This window comes from Leopardus geoffroyi, chromosome C3 (genome assembly GCF_018350155.1).
Source record: "Leopardus geoffroyi isolate Oge1 chromosome C3, O.geoffroyi_Oge1_pat1.0, whole genome shotgun sequence".
Taxonomy (NCBI): Eukaryota; Metazoa; Chordata; class Mammalia; order Carnivora; family Felidae; genus Leopardus; species Leopardus geoffroyi.
This window is the reverse complement of record NC_059338.1, coordinates 7303923-7327484: the sequence shown is the minus strand read 5'-3', so window position 1 is coordinate 7327484 and position 23562 is coordinate 7303923. Positions and strand designations below refer to the sequence as shown.

At 45.0% G+C, this 23562-nt stretch overlaps 1 protein-coding gene across 1 annotated transcript in view; it reads left to right on the top strand.

Moving 5' to 3' along the window:
- RGS5 (regulator of G protein signaling 5) overlaps window positions 1-23562 on the top strand; it is a 47379-nt gene that overhangs the window by 10948 nt on the left and 12869 nt on the right. Inside the window, exons 2-3 of the mRNA XM_045456640.1 lie at window positions 15924-16034; window positions 22942-23003. Of these exons, the coding sequence (XP_045312596.1) occupies window positions 15924-16034; window positions 22942-23003 (173 nt within the window). The remainder of the gene's footprint in view (window positions 1-15923; window positions 16035-22941; window positions 23004-23562) is intronic.

The following is a 23562-nucleotide window of genomic DNA, read 5'->3' as shown; positions in this document are numbered from 1 at the left end:
ATGCGTTGAGTCAAACCATTTAATTAGTGGACATACACGTGCTTTGTCTTAGTGCGCGATTTTTCTTAGTCACCTTCACGTTGGGAAAGCTTTGCCGCCAAGTATCAGGATGGGGCTACAACAGGGAACCGCGAAGCATCCAAAGTTAAATGAGACAACTCCCCGTGCCAGTTCCCCTTCTCCGTCTGTGCCTCTTTCGTGGCATTGCAGAATGTTCTGTCATCTTCAGTGAACATTTCTCAGGCCATATCTCAAGATACTCGACCATTTAGAAGACACCGTCCTTCCCATCTACTTTCTGTGGCATGGCCCTAGCCCCTCTCTGGCCCTGCTTCCTCGGGTCCTTTGTCCCTTGTTGTGTTTTATATCCGACGGTCTCCTATCAGCCGTGACTTGCATTTGCGATACGTGAAATGACAGGTGCATTTGTCTAAGATCCCTTGCGCCTTCTGTCTAGAGGAGGGTGCTCAGCCCAGGGGCGCCCGCTTTGCCTCTCACTGGTGACCATTTGCTCGGTTCCCAGGCCTTGTGTCTATCCTGAGCCCAGATCTCCAACTTAGTCACTCCCATCCAGTCCCAGCAACCACACAACGTGGGGCATCCCATTCTTCGGTTCCCGGTGTGTGGGCACCACAAGACAGACTGCGTGGCTCCCTGAAGGAAAATGAAGGAGCGCCATAAGCACGCTGGAGAGAAGCTGCCAGGATCGCGACCCCACAACGCACCCTATACGCTTCGAAAGCTTCTTTGGAATTTTTGGAAAATGTCTTAGGAAGATGAGGACGTCTGTAGTAAACTTGGGGAAGGATCCCTGGGGAGCTGGAGGAAGCACAGGGAGTGAGTATCTGTTTGGGGATGCAAAGCAATACTGTCACAGGGTCTGTCACAGACCCCCTATCACACAGGGTACAGCCAAATCATCCACCCCACCCCTCCAACCAACCATCAACCCCCTGGGGAGACTTTCTCTGTTTCTCCCTCAGGGGGAAGGTGGCCCTCCAGCCTCTGAGCTCTCACGGAACTTTCGCATCTTCCTTGTGGCTCATGCCACTTTTCCCCCCACTTTTGGGTATTTAACAGCACCTACTTTAATTCTTATCCCAACCCTGGAAGGGAGGTGTTATCAACATCACTGTTTTACCAATGAAGAGGCATGGCAATTTAGGTGTCGGGCCCAAGGGCAGACAATACACTCTGCATGCGTGAGTCCCAACGTGCTAATTTCACATCTAGAGCTTATGCCAGCTTATCACAGCCGCATCCTATAGACACATCTGCTCCATCAGATGAAAGGTGAGGAACAATCTCTTAGCAATTGCGTGGAACATTCCCCTGTGCTCTAGTACAGTGCCCGACAGACTGGGGTTAACTCTATTAGAGTCTGAGAAGTGAATGAATATAGAAACGAATGTGGGAATCCATGAGCAGACCGTTCCTGAAAACAGAAATCTCGAGAAGATTAAGGGGCTGTTAGCAGGATGTTGGCGGCAGGAGAGAAGAAATGGCGTCAAATCAAATTCCGGGCCTCAGACAAAGAAATAGTCCTGTTCCTCACAGTTATGTTATTATTTTGCTCAACAAACCCTCCTAATAATTTGCCAAAGATAAATGTTAACCAACTGGTTTTGATTAGTTGAGGTAATGCATTTGGATCCAATACATAAATTCACGGGGAGAAGACACGTTACATTGTGGGAACCATAATTTTATTAAGTGATGTGACACATGTTACTGTTGAGTAAGGTCTCAAGAAATAGAATTTCACTCTGTTGCCTTTCTTCCTTCTTCAATATTCTTTATGACTCATCTTATGTCCTTCTTTTGTAATATATAAAACAAGTTAAATAAGGCAGGGGCCATGTGCAACTAGAAACGTTCAGTCTGTAAAGTCCCTTAGATTATAAAAGTTTAAAGCAGAATGGCACGGAGATGTTCGAAGGCTACGTACGGCTCACACTAGTGTTCAGAGAAGCTCTCGTGGGAAGGTCGCTGGCCCCTCTACTTGGGGAATTAAAATAAACCATAAATTTCTGTCGTCCTCAACTTGAAGACAATGTTCCCACTACTTACTATCTGGCTTCCCAACTGAATTACCAAAAGTCCAGAAATCCTGCCAACAATATTTAGAATAAGACAGGGAATTGAAGGTCAGAGGGAAATAATCTGCTTCTATCTTGTCTGTCTCGTCCCCCCACGGCGTCCTTCATCACCCCCAATAACCTGCTCCGCATGATGGATGTGTCAGGCACAGACCATGAAAGCATGGGAAATGTCTCAATTTCCACGGGAACCCTTGGTACGGAATAGCCAGTGCTTGGGAAAAACAATATATTTTTTTTGATGCTTGTTTATTTTTGAGAGACAGAGAGAGACACAGACTGCGAGCAGGGGAGGGGCAGAGAGAGAGAGAGAGGGAGACACAGAATCCAAAGCAGGCTCCAGGCTTTGAGCTACCAGCACAGAGCCCGGTGCAGGGCTTGAACCCATGAACCGTGAGATCATGACCTGAGCTGAAGTCGGACGCTTAACCGACTGAGCCACCCAGGCGCCCCTCTTCCATTTTTAAATAGCACAAGGGAGGTGATATTGCCACGTAGCTCTGAGCCTCACCAGGCAGCAGCCAGACGTCTCCGGATTGTCTTTCCTTGTTACCCCATAGAAGTGTCCTCCAGCTGTGTGCCTTTGCTGTACCCTCAGAATTAGCTGCACTATTCCAAGGTAGAAGCCTTCTGAAAGGGGCTTATCTGGCATGTTAGTCACCCAGATCTTTGTTGAACCTATTTTATTCTGTTCCATTCCATTCCATTCATCCATTCAATAAACATTTAGTAACATGTGCAAGATGCTGTGATAGAGATAGGAGGGCAAGTATAATTAGGCAGCAATAAGAATAGGTAACACTTATAGAATATTTGCTATGCTCCAAGTGCTATTCTAAACATTTCAATGCATTAATTTATTTAGCTTCGTATCATAGATATGAGATTGAGGCTATATTATCACCATTTTACATAGAAAAATGGAGGCTCAGAAATTAAGCAACGTGCCCAAAGTCACCCAGCCGGTGAGAAAGAGTTGGAACATAAACCCAAGCAACGTGGGCTTGTGCGCTTAGGAGGTAAAGCAACTTTAAAGTACTTAGTTAATTTCAAGGTGTTCTGGGAGACCAAGGACGCAAGATTCGGTACTCACCCGCAAGAAACCGGCTATCTCGCCGGAAGTACATACATATGGAGCTGAGATGTACATTCGTGAGGGACTAGAGTAATTGAGTGAAAATGGGCCGCCTGCAACTTTGCAGAAAACAATGTGTTCTGGGTGCCTGGGTGGCTCAGGTCAAGATCTCATGGTTTGTGAGTTCGAGCCCCGCATCGGGCTCTGTGCTGACAGCTCGTGAGCCTGGAGCTTGCTTCAGATTCTGTGTCTCCCTCTCTCTCTGCCCCTTCTCCACTCTCTCTCTCTCTCTGTCTCTCTCTGCCCCTCCCACCCTCTCTTAAAATAAATAAACAAACAAAAAAGTAAGGGCGGGGGGTAAATTAAAAGCCCTCTAAGGCCCCTTAACTATGCCTCAATTTTGTGACTTGTTACCAGAGAAGGCAGAAAGAAGTGTAGGCTGGGGTAGCTACACACTTTTCAGGAAGGAGCGAGATCCGTTTGGCTCTTCAAGTAGTAGAACAGCTGTAAATTGCCATTTCGACAGTGAGAGAGCAAGACCATGTGCGTGGGAGATAATGGGGAGACCAGCAGGAATAAGATAGACATTTTCCGTCACTGGCATAGGAGTGTTAGCAAATCATCATCATGGTCACTGTCCTCATCCCTGCCATGTGCGGCGTGCATGGTAAATATTTCAGGCATTAATCTAAGTGCTTCATGTGGAGTAACTCAGCTTATCAGCATAAGAACCTTTTGAGGTAGGTGCCATTATTGTCTCCATTTTCCATCTTACAGATGAGAAAACAGAGGAGAAGTAAGGTTTAAAAACTTGCCAAAAGTCACAGAGGTAGTTGGGTAAATCTGGATGGTTTGGCTCCAACATCCATGCCCCTAACCACCATGCTATTCTGTCTCTTGCCTTTTAGTTCTGGTATTAATTTGATTCTATGGGTAAGAGCTCAACGTTCCGCTTTGCTCTGCAAACTCTTGGCAGTTATATAACTTGAGACGGGCTTTTACCACAGTCGGGAGGCGGACATTTTCTTTGCCAAGGGCAGAGAAGAGATTTAACACAATTCAACATGCTATTTGTCACTGTAATCATGGAATTGAGATCTGGAAAGTGTCTTCTGAGATCTTCTGGACAGACCCAGGTGGTTATATATGACTTAAGTTATCCAAAACAACTGGTTGCTTTTCTTTTCTTGATGATTCTTTTTTTTTTTTTAGCAATGGAAACTTTGCCACATATAGTTCACTTTTCCCATGGCTTCATCACCATATGGTTACTGAGTTCTCCCGAACATTTACTGTTTTAATTTAAGCAATCCTGTGTTTGTGTGGGGGGTACTTTTTCGCACTTACAGGTGACTGGTTTTGAACAATTTTAAAATGGATACATCATTATTTATATTTCTTATTTGAAGCTTCATAATGCTTTGGGGCCCTTGCTTAGGTCTGGATACCATTTTGGATAAGCTAGGAGCTCTGGTGCTAAGGGCAAGTCTCATGGGCACCTTATTTCTTTGCCCTTCTATGGTCCTACCAACCCCCCTGGAGTCCTGCGGTGTGGGCTGGACAAGGGTGGTGGTTTGATGAGTTGGAGAACACTGGACAACCGTCCTCTGACTTGCTTCAGGAATGCCCTCTTGTCCCTCTGTTTTTCGGTCTCTTCCTTTACCATTCATTAAAAGCAATTCTCTTCTTTGAAAAGAAGCCACCCTATTTCCCTGGTGAGTTTAGGGTCTTGGAAAACAAAGGCCAGAAATGGAGTACTGCCTTCAATTAATATCCGCTTTTAGCCTTACAGCACAGCTTTGTCAGAGGTAAGAAAGCACAAATGCCTGAGTACCTCAAGCATTGTCTCAGAAGTATGATTGAGGGAATACAGATTCTTAAAAGTAAGAGGAAAAACTCTATGGAGAGGAAAACACGAACTAACACCTCAGTAAATTAATATTTTGTGTAAATCACTGTTATTATCTTTAAGAGTTGCTACAGATCACTTGCTTTCTGCCCGTTTGCCGTGGGCAGGAGTGAGCTCTCGACCAGGTAGAGCGCTTACACCTAGATTGCGTGATTATAAGGAAAGTCTGGTGACCTCGCGTGGTCTTCCACACTCATATGTATCAGGGATCTGGGGAGACAGAGTGTCTCTCCCCCAGGTGACTGAGGAAGAAGATGCATCACCAGATAGGGCCGGACTCTATCAACCTGCCCACGTCCAGTCTGCTTTTGATCAGTAGGAAGCAAACAAGGGTGCCACAAAGATAGAGCTTTCCACACCACCTGTAGGTGAGTCAGGCCCTCCCTTCTGTTTTTGGTCACTGCTAAGACCCTCCTGTCTTCCCCAGAGTAGGGCCACGAGAAATTGCTTCTGACTTTTCCTAATTCTCTCAGTTCGGTGTCTTTGTCATCTCGCCAAGAAAGTCATGTTGAAGGTACCAAGAAAAGAGGCAGAGCTAAAATAAAATGAAAGCATTTATTTGGGGTCTCAGAATTGCAGCTCAGAAGGTCAAGATACGGGTAGCAACTCAGATTGTCATTTCCTCCTCCCACCCCCCCCTTCTGCCAGGGAACAAAAGTCAGGGGTTTTTAAAGACAAAAGGGAAGGCAATGCTTGTATATGTTGTTTACAAAGAATTTCGATTGGTGTTGGTGGCAGGAAACAAAGCTTGGCCAAATATAATTGGTTGCTAAGGCAATCACTAAGCAAAACCTCTTACTATAGCAAGTAGCAGGTGTTCAGGCTGAGTCCTTGGAATATTGGCAGCTAGTTCAAGGTTTATGATTTCATCCTGTGTGAACGTGCATAAGGCCCAATACTTGAATGGCGTCCACCGCTCCCTTTTAAAAGCCCTGGACAGAAGTAACTCATTTCCATTTCACGGCATGAAGTTCATTCATCCGACCAAGAGAAAATGAGCTTAATGTGATCAAATACTAATATCCCCAAAGTTAAAGGAAACTGCTACAAACCATAATCCGAGGTAGTATAAGATGAAGTTTCCTAAGTAGAGGTAATGAAGGCCGTGGTGATGATGGTGGCGACAATGATGGTAATGATCGTTACAGGAGGGTGGGAGAGACACTGGTCCTTGACTCACGGAGTCCAAGAAGGAAGCTCGTGGACAACAGAGGGTGAGCCAAGTGAGAGAGTTTGTCGAGGGCAAGTACAAAGCTCTCAAGCATGAGAGGGATCCCGACTGGGTTGCTGCCAAAGATTTTTGTCTCTGACTTTTTATCCGGACCTTACCAGAAGGTCTGTGAGACTCCACTCAAGGCGCTTAGCCCAGGCAGGTCTGGGATGTATCTATCCTTTTTTTCTCCCCAAACCCCTGTCAGCAGCTTCTGCCTCCCACTTGCAGCTGCAGCCTGCCTCCCCGAGGTCCCTTATCTATCCCTGCCTAATGTTAACCCTTTCCCTACTCAGGATGGTGGTGATGATGGTGATGAAGGTGATGATGGTGGTAGCGGTGATGAGGAGAAGGACGACCACCACCATCATGTATTGCATGACATTTATGTTCCAGGCACTATGCTAACTTTCACATACATTATCTCATGCACTCTTCACAGAAGGCTTTGCATGGGCAGCACTAATGTTGTCCTTTTTTAACAGACGATGGAACCGAAGCCAGGAGATGATACGGAACTTGTATAAGGTCACACAGAGAGTAAGTGACTGTTGAAAACTAGCCTAAATCAATATATTCATATCCAACTCTCAGGTTCGTTTTGGTAGCTAAACGTAGCCGTTAATGGTGAGCCATGGGTGACGGCTACCTGCTTCCCTACGACTTTGCTACCAGCTTATGAAATCAAGACCGCCATACGTAACGTGAAACCCAAACGGGCCATACTTATTTGTGCAAATAAATATTAACGAGCTGGTGCGAAAAAGTTTCTATAACTTGTTCTCCAGTCTCAGTAAAGTCCTCATTCTTTGTGCTCTGACCACAATTGGCGGGAAAGATTCAGCCAGACAATACCCTGAGGCTCTCGTGGGTGATATCAGGCAACAAGAAATCTCCAAATCAAGGCTTGAACGCAAGACTATTTTAGGGATCAAGCTATGGGTGCCATCTCTAAGGGTGAAGAGATCATTACATTTGTATAACCTTTCTATGAAATGGGTGCGGGTTCCCACAATAAGTCACCTGTCCAAATGACTTGAACGCCATTATTGTGCCCGGGAGAGCCAATTATCTACTGAACGAACCTGCATGTAAAAACGCATTGCTAACATATTCTGCTAACTGGCAAAGCAGCTGATGTTGATCTCAGGAAGGACAGCTGAAACACTTACAGAGGTCACTTCTGCAGCACGGTCTTGGTAAACAGCTTGCTGACCGCCAGGGTAATGTGAGTTCCTTATTGGGGCGTGTAGCTGAGGCGAAAGCCTACACACACAATGTCACATCGTAGCAATTACAACCGGCTGGGATTTTTCATTTCATTGTTTTGATTCCTTATTTTGTGTTTGTCCTATTCAACTAAAATACAGACTCCATGAGAGGACCTTGTCTTTTTGTTTCACTGGGGATTTCAAAACCGGTAATAGTGTATGGCATAGGACAAGCATTTAATAATCTGTTGAATAAATGAGTGAGCAAAAGGCGAATTCTACGGAGGCCTGTCTTTTCTATCTCAACTATGATCCTCGGAAATAAGGTCAGCTTATTTGAATAAGCACCCGCGTCGACTGCCTAGCCTTTACTGTGCGTTGCCTGTGCGGGACCTGAAAGTAACAAGGCAGTCCGGGGTAGTTGAGGTAGGAGCTTGAACACAAGCAAGGCATGAACTGTCTGTAGTTCCTATCGAAGTAGGTTAATTCAGGAAAATGGTAGATTCCAAACTGATACATTTTCTCTCTACTGGAATGATCCGGCACCGTGGATCTTGATTTTAAGAGGCCATGTTCCGAGCATCCTGGGGAGTGCAGAATTTTAGTTCCTGCACTGGCCTGATTTTCCACTGTATTTCTTTCTATTCCGCTAAGGGTTTTCAAGGTCATTTACTAACCCCTGCCTCTCATGAGCCATCGATGAGTAACAAACTCCATTCATCTCAAGCTCTACAAGAGCCGCCAACAGGAAGGCTTTTCCAGCCAGATGAGGCTTTCCAGATGGGTCTTGCCTCGTGAACACACACCCTCGGGGCTCCCTTTTCTCTGTCAGCCTCGGCTTGGGTTCTGTCTGTGTGATTCCCACCTTGACCACAGGAGCTCAGAGGACCCCACTTCTTCCCCTGCATCTCAGATTAGCTGATGGCTCTGGAGGCAGTACTCTCAGGCTGTGGAGACTGCCTGCAAACAAGTGTTTTCAAAACTGTTGTTTATCTTTTCTGGGTATTTACGACACTTTCAGGAGCCAAGAAAACGCATGTCCTTTTACTTCTGTGCCACCAAGCTCTGTGGTGTTTCTTCAGCAAGCAGCAGCCTGGAACACCGCCTTCTGATCTTCCGATCATCTACAGGTCTGCCTCTCTAGAGGATTCTCCACTGATGCGCACACTTTCCCACAGCCAGCAGGGGGCATCTACGACACAGAGTTAAACTGAATTGACTTTACATTGGATTGTCCCTGAGAGGGGACGGTTTGGGGACACCTCTTTTGGAAATGTAAAATCCCTGTTCTATGCTTCCCCATCTTGCCTTTCCTCTTGACGGTTCCCAACATACGTCTGGAGTCGAATGAAAGCTGTGGTTACCACATGTCTTCCAACCGCAAGACTGGTCTTTGCCTCCGGGCTACTTCTGTTTTTAAGTCCTGATAAATTACGGCCTCACAATAGATTCTGATCAGACCCTTAGGGGTTGTGATTGCCTCCCCCGCCTCTTCTCCCAGGAGTAGGCCCTACCTGGCTTAAGAACTGACTGAGCATGCTTAGTTTGAGCCTTACTTGCCTTTCATCCTCTTTAACAGCTAAAAAAGGAATTTCGTTCCTTTAGAGTCCTTGTAGTCATTCAGTGGCTTTTCACCTCTCCCCGTTAACCAAATTAAAAAACACCCGAGTCTTGGGCCCCTGAGGTGGTTTAGTTGGTTAAGCGACCACCCCTGGATTTTGGCTCAGGTCATGATCTCATGGTTTTGTGGGCTTGAGCCCCAGGTCAGGGTCTGTGTGCTGACCACACGGAGCCCGCTTAGGATTCTCCGTCTCTCTGCCCCGCCCCCGCTCGCAGTCTCTCTTTCTCAAAATAAATAAATAAGCAAATTAAAAAAAAATCTAGTTTCAGGGACATATTCTATGCCACACCCCGGTATTTCACTCGCCCCACCCCAAAATGCAGTTTTACTCTAAGTGAACAATTCATGAATTCATTTACTGGGTCTTCAATTTACATAGCAGATTTTTTTTTTTTTTTGAGCACCTATTTTTTTTAATTTTATTTTTAATTTTACTTTAATTTAATTTTCTAAAATTTTGTTTACTTTTGAGAGAGAGAGAGAGGGAGAGAGAGAGAGGGAGACCTGGAATCTGAAGCAGGCTCCAGGCTCTGAGCTGTCAGCACAGAGCCCAGAGTGGGGGCTTGAACTTGGGAACCACGAGGTCGTGGCCAGAGCCAGAGTCTGACGCTTAACCGTCTGGGCCACCGAGGCACGTCTTTTTTGAGCACCTATTAAGTGCCAGGCCCTGAGCAATGACATGCTGACATTGGAATTGTGAACAAAACAGATATTGACCCTGCTCTTGGAGACCTGTCACTCCAGGGGGAGACGGAGACAAGACCCAAATAAACATACAGAGATGTATGTGCAAATTGATAAGGGCCGAGAAGGAAAAATACAGATGGCTCTACAAATACAATAGGGGCAGCTGTTAGAGTTTCGTCTCCCTTTGCACTGTCTTCATGTTGTCACATGAGTACCCATTTGAGCTCCTTGAAGTTAGGGCCTGTGTCCATTAATTGGACACAGGCACTGTGGTCAGTGACTGGAAAATTATCGACCATATAATTTACACGTATGTGCCCTACATTCACCTATTCCAAGTGTCTCCAAAGCAAAGAACCATCTCTGTAACCCTTGAAACACCTCGCACAGGACTTTATATATAGTTGGCTATTCTATATCTTATATTCTACTTGAATATAATTGCATTTTTATTTCATTTTATTATTTTTGATTAAAAAGATTTTTTAATGTTTATTTTTGAGAGAGAGAGAGAGTGTGAGCGACTAGGGGAGGGGCAGAGAGAGAGGGAGACAGAATCCGAAGCGGGCTCCAGGCTCCGAGCTGTCAGCACAGAGCCCGACATGGGGCTCGAACCCACGAACTGCGAGATCATGGCCTGAGTCGAAGTTGGACACTTAACCGACTAAACCACCCTGGCACCCCTATAATTGTATTTTTAAAAATCCAGCTATAGTTCTGTTTTGATTGACTGCTTCAACTGTTTTTCACACGTGTGCATCTTAAGGTAGTATCTCTAACTCAATTCACCCATAAGAAGGAAGGACCTAGGGGCGCCTGGGTGGCGCAGTCGGTTAAGCGTCCGACTTCAGTCAGGTCACGATCTCACGGTCCGGGAGTTCGAGCCCCGCGTCAGGCTCTGGGCTGATGGCCCAGAGCCTGGAGCCTGTTTCCGATTCTGTGTCTCCCTCTCTCTCTGCCCCTCCCCCGTTCATGCTCTGTCTCTCTCTGTCCCAAAAATAAATAAACGTTGGAAAAAAAAAAAAAAATTTAAAAAAAAAAGAAGGAAGGACCTAGGTGGCCCAGGGCCTTTGGAAATTTGATTTCCTGGCCAGTATACCCACAGAGGGACAGATTTAAAACCACAAACCCTACAACTATTCCAACCCTTTTCAGTTTGAAATCGCTAACATGAATCATCTACAAAAAGAATTATCTCCCTCTGAGCCTTTAATTAAAATCTCACCCAGGCATTTCCAATTGATTTTATTTCAAAACAAGGTTTTCTTTGTAAAACAAAAGCGTACCAAGACGTGGGTGAGAAGGGAGGAGATAAAAACTGCTTCCTGTTCACCAGCATTAATGTAATGTAGCCAGGGCGGTCAAACAGAGCGGAGAATGAGTAGAAATCATAAATGTGTTAGAATGTCTTCTTCTCTAGATGGAGTTGTTTTTGACATCGAGTTAATGTCAGATACATTCAAGTTGATTTTTAAGAGGGGGAGTAAAATGATAGGGTTGAGCTTTTGTTTTGTTTGATTTTCCACTTGGTTTATGTTGATCACATACGTGTGTATAGCTATGGTGGGGAGGAAGAGGCAAGGGGGAACGTGTCCGGTCTGTTCCAGGAACTCCTGGGGAGAAAAACAAATGTAGTAACATTGTTTATCCTTGCAAAAAAAAACATAGAAGGTTTCAAATGGCTTCGACTGCAGCATCTGCCAACAGCTTCATCCTTAAACTCTTAGTGTTTTGTAAGAGATGCAATCGTATTATTCATTCTCCATATTCCTGCAAACTCCTAATTAAACCAAATGGATTTCCTGACTTAAGGACTCTCTTTAACGTCTGATATTTGAACACACATTACGCCAAGAGTTGAAGCTATGGGAAGAAGTATTTCCCAAAGCCCTGCATTTCCTTTCTCCTTTACACCCCCAGGGCAAATAGGAAATGAGTAACCTGACGTTCTGGTATATGTTTATCAACTCTGAGGAAATGGAATATAATTTTCTATAGGCAATGTTATAAATGGCATTGATTTCTAGAACATCCGGTGAAAAGCTTATTTAAGCAGTGATGCAGATGAAATTGTACTAGGGTTCTAATTGATTCTGGTTTTTAAATTTATTTTTTATTTTATTTCATCTTTACATTTGTTTATTTTAGAGAGAGAGAGAGAAACAGAGTGCAAGCGGGGGAAGGACAGAGAGAGAGAGAGAGACACAGAATTCAAAGCAGGCTCCAGGCTCTGAGCTGTCAGCACAGAGCCTGACTTGTGCTCGAACCCACGAACCGTGAGATCATGACGTGGGCTGAAGTTGGATGCTCAACTGACTGAGCCACCCAGCACCACCCCCCCCCCCGACTGATTCTGGTTTTAAAAGGCTTTTGTGGGACATCTTAAAAATTTGACCACCTTTATAAAAAACCATGTATTTTTATGGGAAAGTACATCCTGAAAGAGTTAACAAAAGAAAAAGCCAAGACAGATTGAGTTTGTAAGATGGGATGCCACCTGTCTACACCCAGTCTTTGAAGGCACCTTTCAATCACATCACCTCTTTTGTTTTCCTACCCAAACTGCGGCAGGCTGAGCGCCGTCCAGAGGCTCCTCTGCCATCCCTGTCTTCATCAGGAAGGGGAGGCAGAGCAAGCCGGCTTCCTCTAACCCGCCTGTCTGCTCTCTCTACTCACCCTTGACACTCAGCAGCGCAGACCCACTTGGGCCTCCCTCCGAAGGACGGGCACACCCCCCTCGTTTTGCCTGGAAGGGCCCATCTTTGCTGCTCCCGCTTCGCCTCCTCGGAGAAGCCCCCCTCGCCCCGACTTGCCCTTGTGGGCCAGAGATCTGCTGCCCTCTGGAGCCTCTCCTTGAAAAGCTGCTTGTGATCGCTTACAAGTTTGGGGCTTCAGTGGGCTAGAAGCGCCTTGAAGGCAAGGACCAAACTCTGTATGTGTGCGGCGAGCTGCTGACACAGTCAACATGACCAAGGAGGAAATTAACGGGGTGCCGGTGGCTCAGTCGGTTAAGCGTCCGGCTCTTGACTTCGGCTCAGGTCATGATCTCCCAGTTCGTGGGCTCGAGCCCCGCGTCGGGCTCTGTGCTGACAGCCCAGAGCCTGCAGCCTGCTTCGGATTCTGTGTCTCCCCCTCTGTCTACCCCTCCCCAACTCATGCTCTGTCTCTGTCTCTCTCAAAAATAAATACACGTTAAATTTTTTTTTTTTTTTAAAGGAGGAAATGAAAAAATGAAATTTAACAGAACTCCACTCCTTGTAACTTACCCCTTCGTGTCCAACCTGCTCTTTGGCCAGCAATCACATACAAATATCTCTCTTCCTTTTACAAACAGCAATGGCTCAAATGGAGCAAAAGACACAGGGAGAAGAAAAAGAAACAGAAACTGAAAGGGGAAAAAAAACAACCCCCAAACTTCAAGAACCTTCCAAACAAAAAAACCAAGCATATGAGAAATGTTCTAAATGTTGGTGGGTGAACTACTGAGTCAAGGTTGAGACTGAAAACAGCTGCTTCATGCACCAGTTTACTTAAGGGTGGGGAGTCAGGGGATATGGGGCCAGAAGGAGAGCATATGATGGGTGAAGTTCTTCAAGAACTGGGTGGGATATTATGACCTGACCCCAAAAATGGACCTGGTGTTTCTGGCACACCAGCCAGCAGAGGGTAGCCACAAATATGGCGTGCATCGCCCCTGCCCCTGCCTTCGTAATATTTTCTTTCTTTTCCAGATAAATATTAAATTGGCGATTCTTGTCTCCAGAGCTAGAATATGGCAGGTGGTGGGTGTAGTAATTCTTAGTAACTGGTGGGAATCTTTTTGGATGTTTTAATTTGGTACTTGAAGCTAGGGAACATGGATGAGCTTAGTTGGAAAAATGATTATGCAGTTAGAACTAACTTTGAAGAAGCAGTATTATATGCCAAACACTGTGCTAAGTGATTCACATGCATTAGCATATTTAATCATCACGAAAAAGAGGATGTACTATTTTATCAGTCCCATTTTCTGGGCAAAAAATCCAAAACATTGGTTAATTTAAGCAACGTGAAGAGCTTGGAATCGAAATGACACTTATTCTCATGGCTTATATAAGGTCCCCCCGTGGAACTTTCCGGTTTCAACCAAAGTGCTGTTCTGGGTGCTGGGCTGTGGGATCTGAGCTGGCTTCAGCCAGAGAAAGGGTCCTAGGGAAAGAATGGAAGCAGAAAGAAATGAAAAGGAAAGGACATTGAAGTATGATTCAATATTTATAGGTTTTTTTGGTAATGGTTACAGATTTCCTTAATTTTTTCTATCTAATATCCATGATTGTTAATCTCACACATTTTCTTTTTTTTTTTTTCCAAAACAAATTTAAGTTTACTTATTTATTTTGAGAGAGAGGAAGGAAGCACACACACCAGCATGAGCAGCAGAGAGAGAGGGAAAGATAGAATCCCAAGCAGGCTCTGTACCGTCAGCACAGAGCCAGACGCAGGGCTCAAACTCACGAACCTCAAGATCATGACCTGACCCGAAATCAAGAGTCGGTTGCTTAATCAACTGAGCCACCCAGGTGGCTCACACGTTTTCTTTACTTAAATTGTCTCATCACTGTCTCCACATGGATGGATGAAGAAAGTTTATTTAGAGCAGCCAAAGCCCATCCGGCCACAAGATGAATCCCATCACAGCTCTTGAAGACTTCGGTTAGGACCAGCATTGACGGGGAGAGAAATGTTAGCAGATTTGTCGGGAACAAAGTCAAGATCTCTTCAGTTCACTCTGGGTAATGTTTTTGAGTGTCGACTGGGTGGCCGGGCAATAAGCTCCCACAGGACTGACAGGTATTCAGGACTCAGAGCTCACCTTCACCGTCCAGCTGGGAAAACAGACACAGGAGTCAATAACCATAATGCAATGTGATCAATCCTATCTTCAGAGCCTGTGCAAAGCACCAAGACAGCAGTGAAAGAACAGTTTTTTGGGTCTATCAATATACAACAGCTTGCCTTACGGATTAATGCTTACAATTTGCTGGTGCTCTTGGAGTTCACACTTGCCATGATAATCGATAACTTAGAAGGTTAGTTTTCAAACTCGGCATGAAAACAGTTGCGTCCTATGGTCGTGGAATGCCCAGAATTCTGACTTCATCGACTCACTGAAATGTTGAGGATAGAAAGCAATGGTATGGTGCTGCTGTGGTTGGCCCATTGGCAATTAATAATCATCTACTGAAGGCTTATTGCATGTAAGATACTCCAGTAGCCATTATAGAACAACGGGCAAGTGGCTGGGGCAAAACCAAATCCATCTAAATAAAGAACACTTTATAGAGAATACATCTTCAGGCAGAATCGTTTAATTATATAGCTCAAGATAGCTGAAGAAAACATCTAGGTTAACTCTGTCATTTTACAGATGAGGGAACTGAGGCCTGGTGGTAAAAAATGATAAGTTTTTCAAATATTCTACATCTAATTAATGACGGATCTGGGACCAGGGTCCTCAGAGGACAGATGGGCAATGCAGTGAGTAGCTCACCTGTGAACTCTAGAGCCAGACCGTGTGGGCCCCTGTCCCATCTCCAGACTGGCTGGGTTATCTTAAGTTTTTAAACACTCTGACTTTCAGCGTCTTCATCTGTAAAAAGGAATAATACCATAGTATCTGTCTTATATGAAAATGAAAGGATACATATAAACCAGTAATTAAGAATAAAATGAGGGGGTGCCTGGGTGGCTCAGTTGGTTGAGCGTCGGGTGTTGATTTCGGCTCGGGTCATGATCTCACTGTCCCTTGGAGCCCCATGTCAAGCTCCACGTTAGGCATGGAGCTGCTTGAGATTCCCTCTCTCCCTCTTCCTCTGCCCCTCCCCTGCTTGAGCTCTCTCTCTCTCTCTCTCTCTCAAAATTAGATTATGCGTATTAACCAGGAACATAATAAGAGCGTGATAAATGTTAATTATTAGAACTCACGTGTCCCGGTTTCTTCACCAGTATTCTTTCTGCCACAACAGTACAGTGGGCTTTCGTTCATTTTTGTTTCTCTGACACAGAAAGAAGTCTATGTGCCAGATCTGTGTGATCATATGGTGTTTCCATTGCCCCTTATATCTTTTCTAGGGCCAAGGAGATTAAGACCAAGTTGGGAATTCTCCTCCAGAAGCCAGACTCAGCGGTTGACCTTGTCATCCCATACAATGAGAAGCCGGAGAAACCAGCCAAGACCCAGAAGTGAGTCACAAACATGGGTTCCGCTCCTTTTCCTCCAGAGGGTGGCTATTTCTCAGGTGTCCAGGACCAGCCCTCCCGTGTACAGCTCCCCACCTTCGATCACTCGCCGAAGGTCATAAGATCCCTCAGAGAAGAGGTGGTTTATAAATAAGCGTATTTTTACCCTTCCATGTCTGGAGCATCATATTGGGTATTGGCAGGTGACTTAAAAAAATAAAGATAAGGCCCTGCCTTGGGACCCTGTTGGATAGGCAGACAATACCAAGGCAGCCAATTTAAGCCAAATAGCTCCTTCTCTAAAATACTATTCCTTCAGGGTCCAACAGAGGAACAGAAGACTCTGTTCCTTGCCAGAGGAAGGAAGGAACACTCGACCAGCCGACTCTAATGTACATTAAGAGTTTTTAACCCCAATCCGTAAATTAATATTCTGGACTGGGCTTCTCTCTCCTTTCCCCCCACCTCCCCACTTCCATCGATTCAGGCATGGAGAGAAACTAGAATTCTAAAGATTCAAGCTGTCATGGCAGAGTCCAGCTGACCACTGGAGGAACTGTCCTCACAGCACACACATCGTTTTCATCTCCATCCACCCTCTCGAACATTTTCACGGGCATGAAAATCAAGAAGGGCAAGTGGGTAGGAGAGAAAACAGATGCAGTCGAATTCCTTCACTCTGCCATCTAAAAGCTTTGAGGATATCGCAGAAGCGTGGTGGAAACACAGGCACCCCTTTATACCTGAATTTCTTCTTAAACGTAACATACATATAAATTGGCCAATCATTTCTTTGTCCAAATGCCCTTCAAGCTAAGATAGCCGGGTGGGTTGGGATAGGAAGAGACGGGTGATTCCTCTTAAATCTTTTTCCTTCAACCTAAGTGGATATTTCCATTCTCCTCTTATTACTTCAAAGTGATTCCACACCGGAAGTGAGGCGTAATTGGGTTTTCTGCATTTAGAAAGGGGAAGCTAATTCAGGGTGGAGTGGCTCGCACCAGGCACTGGCAGAGAATGAGAAACACATTTCATAGCAGCGACAGATCAAAAAAGCCATCTATTTTGAAGAAAACAATGTAGTGGTTATGGATCTGTAGGAATTCACTTTCGGAAATAAATGTAGTACTACATTTCCTGCTTTGATTCTCTGTTTTAATCTTGCACACAGACACTCGAGCTATTTGGCTTAACAGGGATTCAGAGAGAAGCAGTTTTGGAAGAAAACCTGGGGTCGATATTTATTGGATGATTTTCCTCTCTTCTGTCGCCTTTCTTCTTCCAGGAGTTTAAATTGTTTTTTTTGGAGGGCGGGGGGGGGGGGGGGGAAATCCTTCATATCCCTAGAGACTATTGTGTGCCTCTTTTGCATTTTTCACAGTGACCATTGCAAGGCTTTCTCACTCTCTGTCAAACCCCTCAACGCCTTCCACCTCTTCATGTCTGGCCAATTTCCTTGCCTTTTAATTATCATGAAAAGACCGTGTTCTGCATGAGCTCGATCGATCTCTCTTCTCGCCGCTTGAAATTTCTCTGCCTTTTTGTACCCATGTTCCTCTCTCAGAGAAGAAAATAAACCTTCTCCAGACTGTAGATATTTTTAACCCCCTCATCTTTAAAAAAAAGCAATCCCTTTTTAAAAAAGCATTTCTACTTTTTCAATGTTTTTCCTTTTCTTTTTTTTCTTTTTCAATTTTTTTTTTTTTAACATTTATTCATTTTTGAGAGAGAGAGACAGAGCATGAGGGGAGGCGGGGCAGAGAGAGAGGGAGACACAGAATCTGAAGCAGGCTCCAGGCTCTGAGCTGTCAGCACAGAGCCTGACTCGGGGCTCAAACTCAAGAGCTGTGAGATCATGACCTGAGCCTAAGCCAGACGCTTAACCGACTGAGCCACCCAGGCGCCCCACAAGGTTTTTATTTTTCTCATTAAGAAAACAGAAATCGAAAAAAAATAGAAATGAAAAAGAAAAATAGACAAGAGCTGCCCACATCCCTACCACCCATAGCTGGCATCTGTGACCATTTTCGTGTTCTTAATTGCTCTTTTCCTTCTGGGGCCGTGTTCCACTCTGAAAAAACTCTCTCAGTCCCCCACTCCCACTCCTATCCCTTTCAATGCTTTCATGGGGGTAATTCTAGAAACAGAAAGGGTTGATCATGAAGCCCGTAAAACAACCAAAGCATTTATTTGGGGTCTTAGGGATGGCAATCTAGGAGATACGGAGCCTACCCAAATTGAAAATGTGCTCCCGATCGCCAGCATGAAGTGCAAGCTTATGAAGTCAAAAACCACAAGGTTACGTAATTTGTTTTGAAAGAATTGTGATTGGTGCTGGCACAGTTTTAACTGATACACAAGTGGCTGGTCAGCTAACAGGTGTTACCTTAGCTCTATTTCGGTCCAAAGTAGAAGGATGTGTCCTGGGAGGTGGTCCAGGTGCGCTGACCAAAGTCACACATTTATGATGCCGGGAGATGTACCTGCTTCCTCAACGTCTTCTCGACTCCATTCTGGGTCACTCCTTACAATGCTTACTTGGTTTTGAATCTTCTTTCGCAAAAGTCGCCGCTTCCAGGATCTTCTCTTCACTCTTTCTGGTCAGGTTGAAACCTTACTACCCACAGGAACCCTCTCGAAGGCCTCGCCTTTGACCCATCACCAGGGGTTGACTCTGCTCAACGGTCTTCTCTCTCTCTGAGGACTCCCACTTTTGTTCATCCTGTCCATACGCGAGCATTTCCCCAGGCTGTGCCGTAGGTCCTCATAATGAATAGTAAACAAATTAGCACAACACATAAATTTAGTTTGCAATAACTGTTATCATGGCTTATCATATAATCAATTGTAAAATGCTTAGCAGCTGATACAGATAATCTTCTTTTTAAATTTAATTTAAATCCAAGTTAGTTAACATGTAGTGTAATAATGATTTCAGAAAGAGAATTTAGTGATTCATCATTGACATACGACATCCAGTGCTCATCCCAACAAATGCCCTCCTTAATGTCCACTGCCCATTTAGCCCATCCCCCCATCCAACACCCCGCAAAGCAACCTTCAGTTTGTTCTCTGTATTTAAGGGTCTCTTAGGGTTTGCCTCCCTCTCTGTTCTTATCTTATTTTTGCTTCCCTTCCCTTATGTGATACAGACATTCTTATAGTTCATTTTATACTCTAGATGTTCCTTTTCTCCTTCCCTCTGCCACTAATTTTAAACTACACTTCGCTGTTGTTGTTTGACCACTTTATAACTCTAGAATGACCACACAGAAGCAGGCTCTAGCTGTGAACAGTTACCAAGTGTTCCCATATGCAGACTCTGACCTGGTGAGCTGCTGAGTGAACATCATGGCCAGGATTACGGCTGTACGTATGATGTTTGGGCCAAAGCTAGACAACGAAAGAGCATGAGCAGGGGAGGGGCAGAGAGAGAGAGAGAGGGAGACACAGAATCCGAAGCAGGCTCCAGGCTCCGAGCTGTCAGCAGAGCCTGACGTGGAGCTGGAACTCGTGAACTGTGAGATCATGACCTGAGCCGAAGTCGGACGCTCAACCGACTGAGCCACCCAGGCGCCCCCAGATGTTTTCATCTACATCCCCATCATAGGCGCCCAGGTCACTGTTGGCCATGGGGGAAGGGCTCAACAAATGTCCATGAAAGGACCTGAGCTGAGTCCTGAGCACAGTGCCCTGCGGGGAAGGAAGGGAGTAACCGAGCAGGCACATCAGGGCCGATAAATAACTGGGATTTCATGTCCCTTGTCAAGAAGAAGAGGATGTGAGAACATTGCCAGAAGTGTTCCAATACGGGCCAGGGACCGTGTGGATTAAAAAACGAGGAAAGAGGAACCCACAGTGTTTAGAGAGGTCAAAATACTTTCCCATGGTTACAGCTAGGACGTGTCAGAGTTGCCAACACTCGTAGCAATGGTTCACGGGGCTAACATTTTTGAAATCGAAGGTTCAGTGTTATTTACGGCTTTCATCAACCAGACTGACTATGGGCACGCTGAATCATTGCTAATGTTTGCATTCATTTGGTGCACACTTATTGCAGGGTAGATTAATGCTGTAGGGGATGCACCATCGGACAGGTGGAATGGGAAAAGTTCTCCATGACTCACCGACTCTACGTTTAGGCAGTGAGTTGCCACATAAGCGACTCAACGAGTAAGTGGCTAAGAGGACAGTAAAAGAGAGAGAACACTTCCGGTCGAGATGGTCACTTCCTGGACCAGGTGGCATTTACACTGGGCGTTAGAAAACACACAGTTCATCATCTCTGTAAATGTTTGTTTTGCCTTTCATGTGAACTGGCTCCCTCCCTTTCCCCCACACCCACACTCCGAGACCATGCCCACTCTCTGTGGTCAGCTATGACCTTACAAACCGGGGCACTTATTGGCCATTTAGATCTGCATCTATCTTGTTTCCAAAGAAGTCAGACTTAATGAGGGCTGGCAAATTCTGAGAATCGGGACAGGATGAACCTCCGTTACCTCCTAGGCTGGTAATCAGAACACTGGGCTGTATGCTGTGGGGTATGTGTCCTGCTCAACTGTGTCCCTGAATCAATTTGGACTAATTTAACCCCCAGGCGGACTCTGCACATGTCCTTTTCAGGAATTTAATCTTGGCTGCGATGTACCGCTCATATTGGTCATTAGTCTGGTTCTAACAAGACCATTTGGGACAAATTGGATCGGGTAGCACGCTTAGGTCAGGTGCACCTGCTTATGTGATTTCTTCTGCCTGTGTTCCTCTATGCTAACCAGAGGAAAAGCGGGGAGAGGAAGGTGATTCCATTTTAGGAGAATATGAAATGAAAAAGAGGTTCGGTGAGGGAACCAGGCCTTTCCTTTGCTCTCTTTCTTTTGTCCAATTATTTAATGTCCTGCTCTTCCTGTCAACAATCAGTAGAGACTTGAAGGGGAGTCTTTTATTTTCAGAACATCACACCCACTGTAGTGAATTAAGATGCAGAAAGCCTTATGGTAAAAATGTAGGTATGAAATAACATATACATAGGAAAAGTTCTCAGTAGGGGGTAATAGAGAAGAGCCAAAAGGAGTTACGACCTCTAGAAAGCAGGTCCTTTTCTGGTTAGAAATAAAACGAGGCAGCAAAACATAGGGACATACTCGCAATCCCTTTTTCATGATTTCTCTTTCCCGAGCTCCTTTACACTAACCAGAAGAAAATGGGAGGAAGGAAGGCTGTTCACGTCTTAAAAATAAATTTCTGAGGGATTAGTGTGGTGTTCTTGATCTGTGACACCTGTGTTCTTAGCCAGGAAAAAAAGAAGCCACCTAAGATCATTTCACCAGGTTTGTTATTCTTATTTTTGGCATGTTTAATCTTCAAATAGTAAAAACAGAAAACATTATGGAGAATTGAATAATTAAGACCCCAAATCTGCCCACGTTCCATGATGAAAAGTAAAGAAGTGAAGGAGGGGCACCTGTGGGGCTCCGTCGGTTAAGCGTCTGACTCTTGGTTTCGACTTAGGTCGTGGTCTTGCGGTTCGGGAGTTCAAGCCCCACGTCGGGCTCTGTGCTGACAGTGCAGAGCCTGCTTGGGATTCTCTCCCTCTCCCTCTCTCTCTCTGCCCTTCCCCCATTCGCTCTCTATGTCTCTCTCCAAATGAATAAATAAACTTAAAAAAAAAAAAAAATGAAGTGAAGGAAATACAGCACGTTAGCCAAAAAAATCTACTGCCGTATTGGACTCCCTACGTAAATAAAGTGTATCTGTATAGCAAAGCCTGGGCAGCAAAATGAAGAGTGTAATTAGCAAGTGTCTTATCAAGCTCAGCTGCTAATCTTAATACTTGAAACCCCAAGATAATATTAAAAAAAAAAAAAACAACAGAAGCAGGAACAGTCCTGGACTGTCTGAACAGTAGATAAAAATAGTGAAGAGCTAAGGAAGTTCCAATTTAGGAAAAATACCTTCACTGGCCTTGCTATTCTAAAAAATGCCTTGTTACTTTCTTTTGATTTGACGGGGAAGGACTCCCATCACAGTGCAGGAGCGAGAGCAGGGGAGCCCCAGGGAGAGCACAGTCAGCCATATTTCCCAGACTGCATCGGCCGGACTTGACACAATCCCGCGGGGAGAGGGGAATTAGTGGTTATAATGAAATAGCTGCAGGGTTGCTGCATATATAAATGTTAAAATAAAAACAGCCCGAGGGGAAATTATATGTTAGCTATCACCTTCTCCTTTTGAGTCAGCATCTGGAGCGTTTATGGACAACATTCCTAGTCACGATGTAGACCACTTTTCTTCTCAGGAGGAAATCTTGCAAAAATCACTATCTGTCCTAACAGGGCAGGAAAAATGCACCCAGGTTTTTAAAAACGTAGACATACTCTGATCCCATTTCCCATGTGAGGCAGCATTACACCTTTCATCTTCCAGCCTTAATGATGGCAATGGGATGTAGATGTGGAATCAAATGGCCTTTGCTGATTAAATTATGTGGTTAAAGTGAAGCATGGGGGAGGCAGAGAAGATGAGTTCAATCCCTATAACGGGGCCACTGGATTTCGTTCTGTTGCATTCGGGCCACAAAGGGCACAATTGGAGGTACTGTCATCGGATATACGAGAATATCAAGACACAGCTTCGTGATGAATGGACTTTACTTCCAAAAAGAGACAGACCTAAACAAATTGCTCAAAAAGAGATGAAAATACACGATACAGATGAGGGACAGCAAACCCAGCCCACCAAACCCAATTGCTAGAAAGAAAATAACTCACACTCCCTTGTCCTGAGGATGGGTCACTGGTTGTAGCTTTTCTGCGAAAAGCAGATCCAGGACATGGTCAGTGGATGTGGTTAGTACCCTTCTCATGGCGGTCACCTTTTTTTTTTTTCTCCCCCTTAATTCTTGATGAAGACCCCCGCTGGATGAGGCTCTGCAATGGCGTGACTCCCTGGACAAGATCCTGCAGAACAACTGTAAGTTGGAATCGTCTTTTATCAAAGGTCAGGGGAGGGAACAGAGGCAAAAATCGCCTTTGTGTTGCCAGTGTCCTTCTCTAATTTTTCGTTTTTTCTTTTACTTATTTATTTTGTTTATTCTTGAGAGAGAGAGAGAGAGAGAGGGAGAGAGAGCACAAGCTGGGGAGGGGCAGAGACAGAGGGAGAGAAAGAATCCAAAGCAGGCTCCGAGCTCTGAGCTGTCAGCACGGAGCCCGATGTGGGGCTCGAACCCACGTACTGAGAGATCATGACCTGAGCCAATGTCATATGCCTAACCAACAGAGCCACCCAGGTGCCCGCTTCAATTTTTCCGTGTGGACTCAACAAGGGAGGGATGCCCAGGGAGTGTGGTTACCCAGATCACAAGAAGACAAAGTTCTACTGTACTGTGAGAGAATGTGAAAAGAAAGTGGCTTGAGGACTCATGATCGCAGATTATTTTCCCATCTATCCTACTTATTCTTATGAGCCAGAGCAAGTGGCTTGACCTGTGTGTTTCTCAATATTTTTTTAAAGTTTTTTAAACGTTTATTTA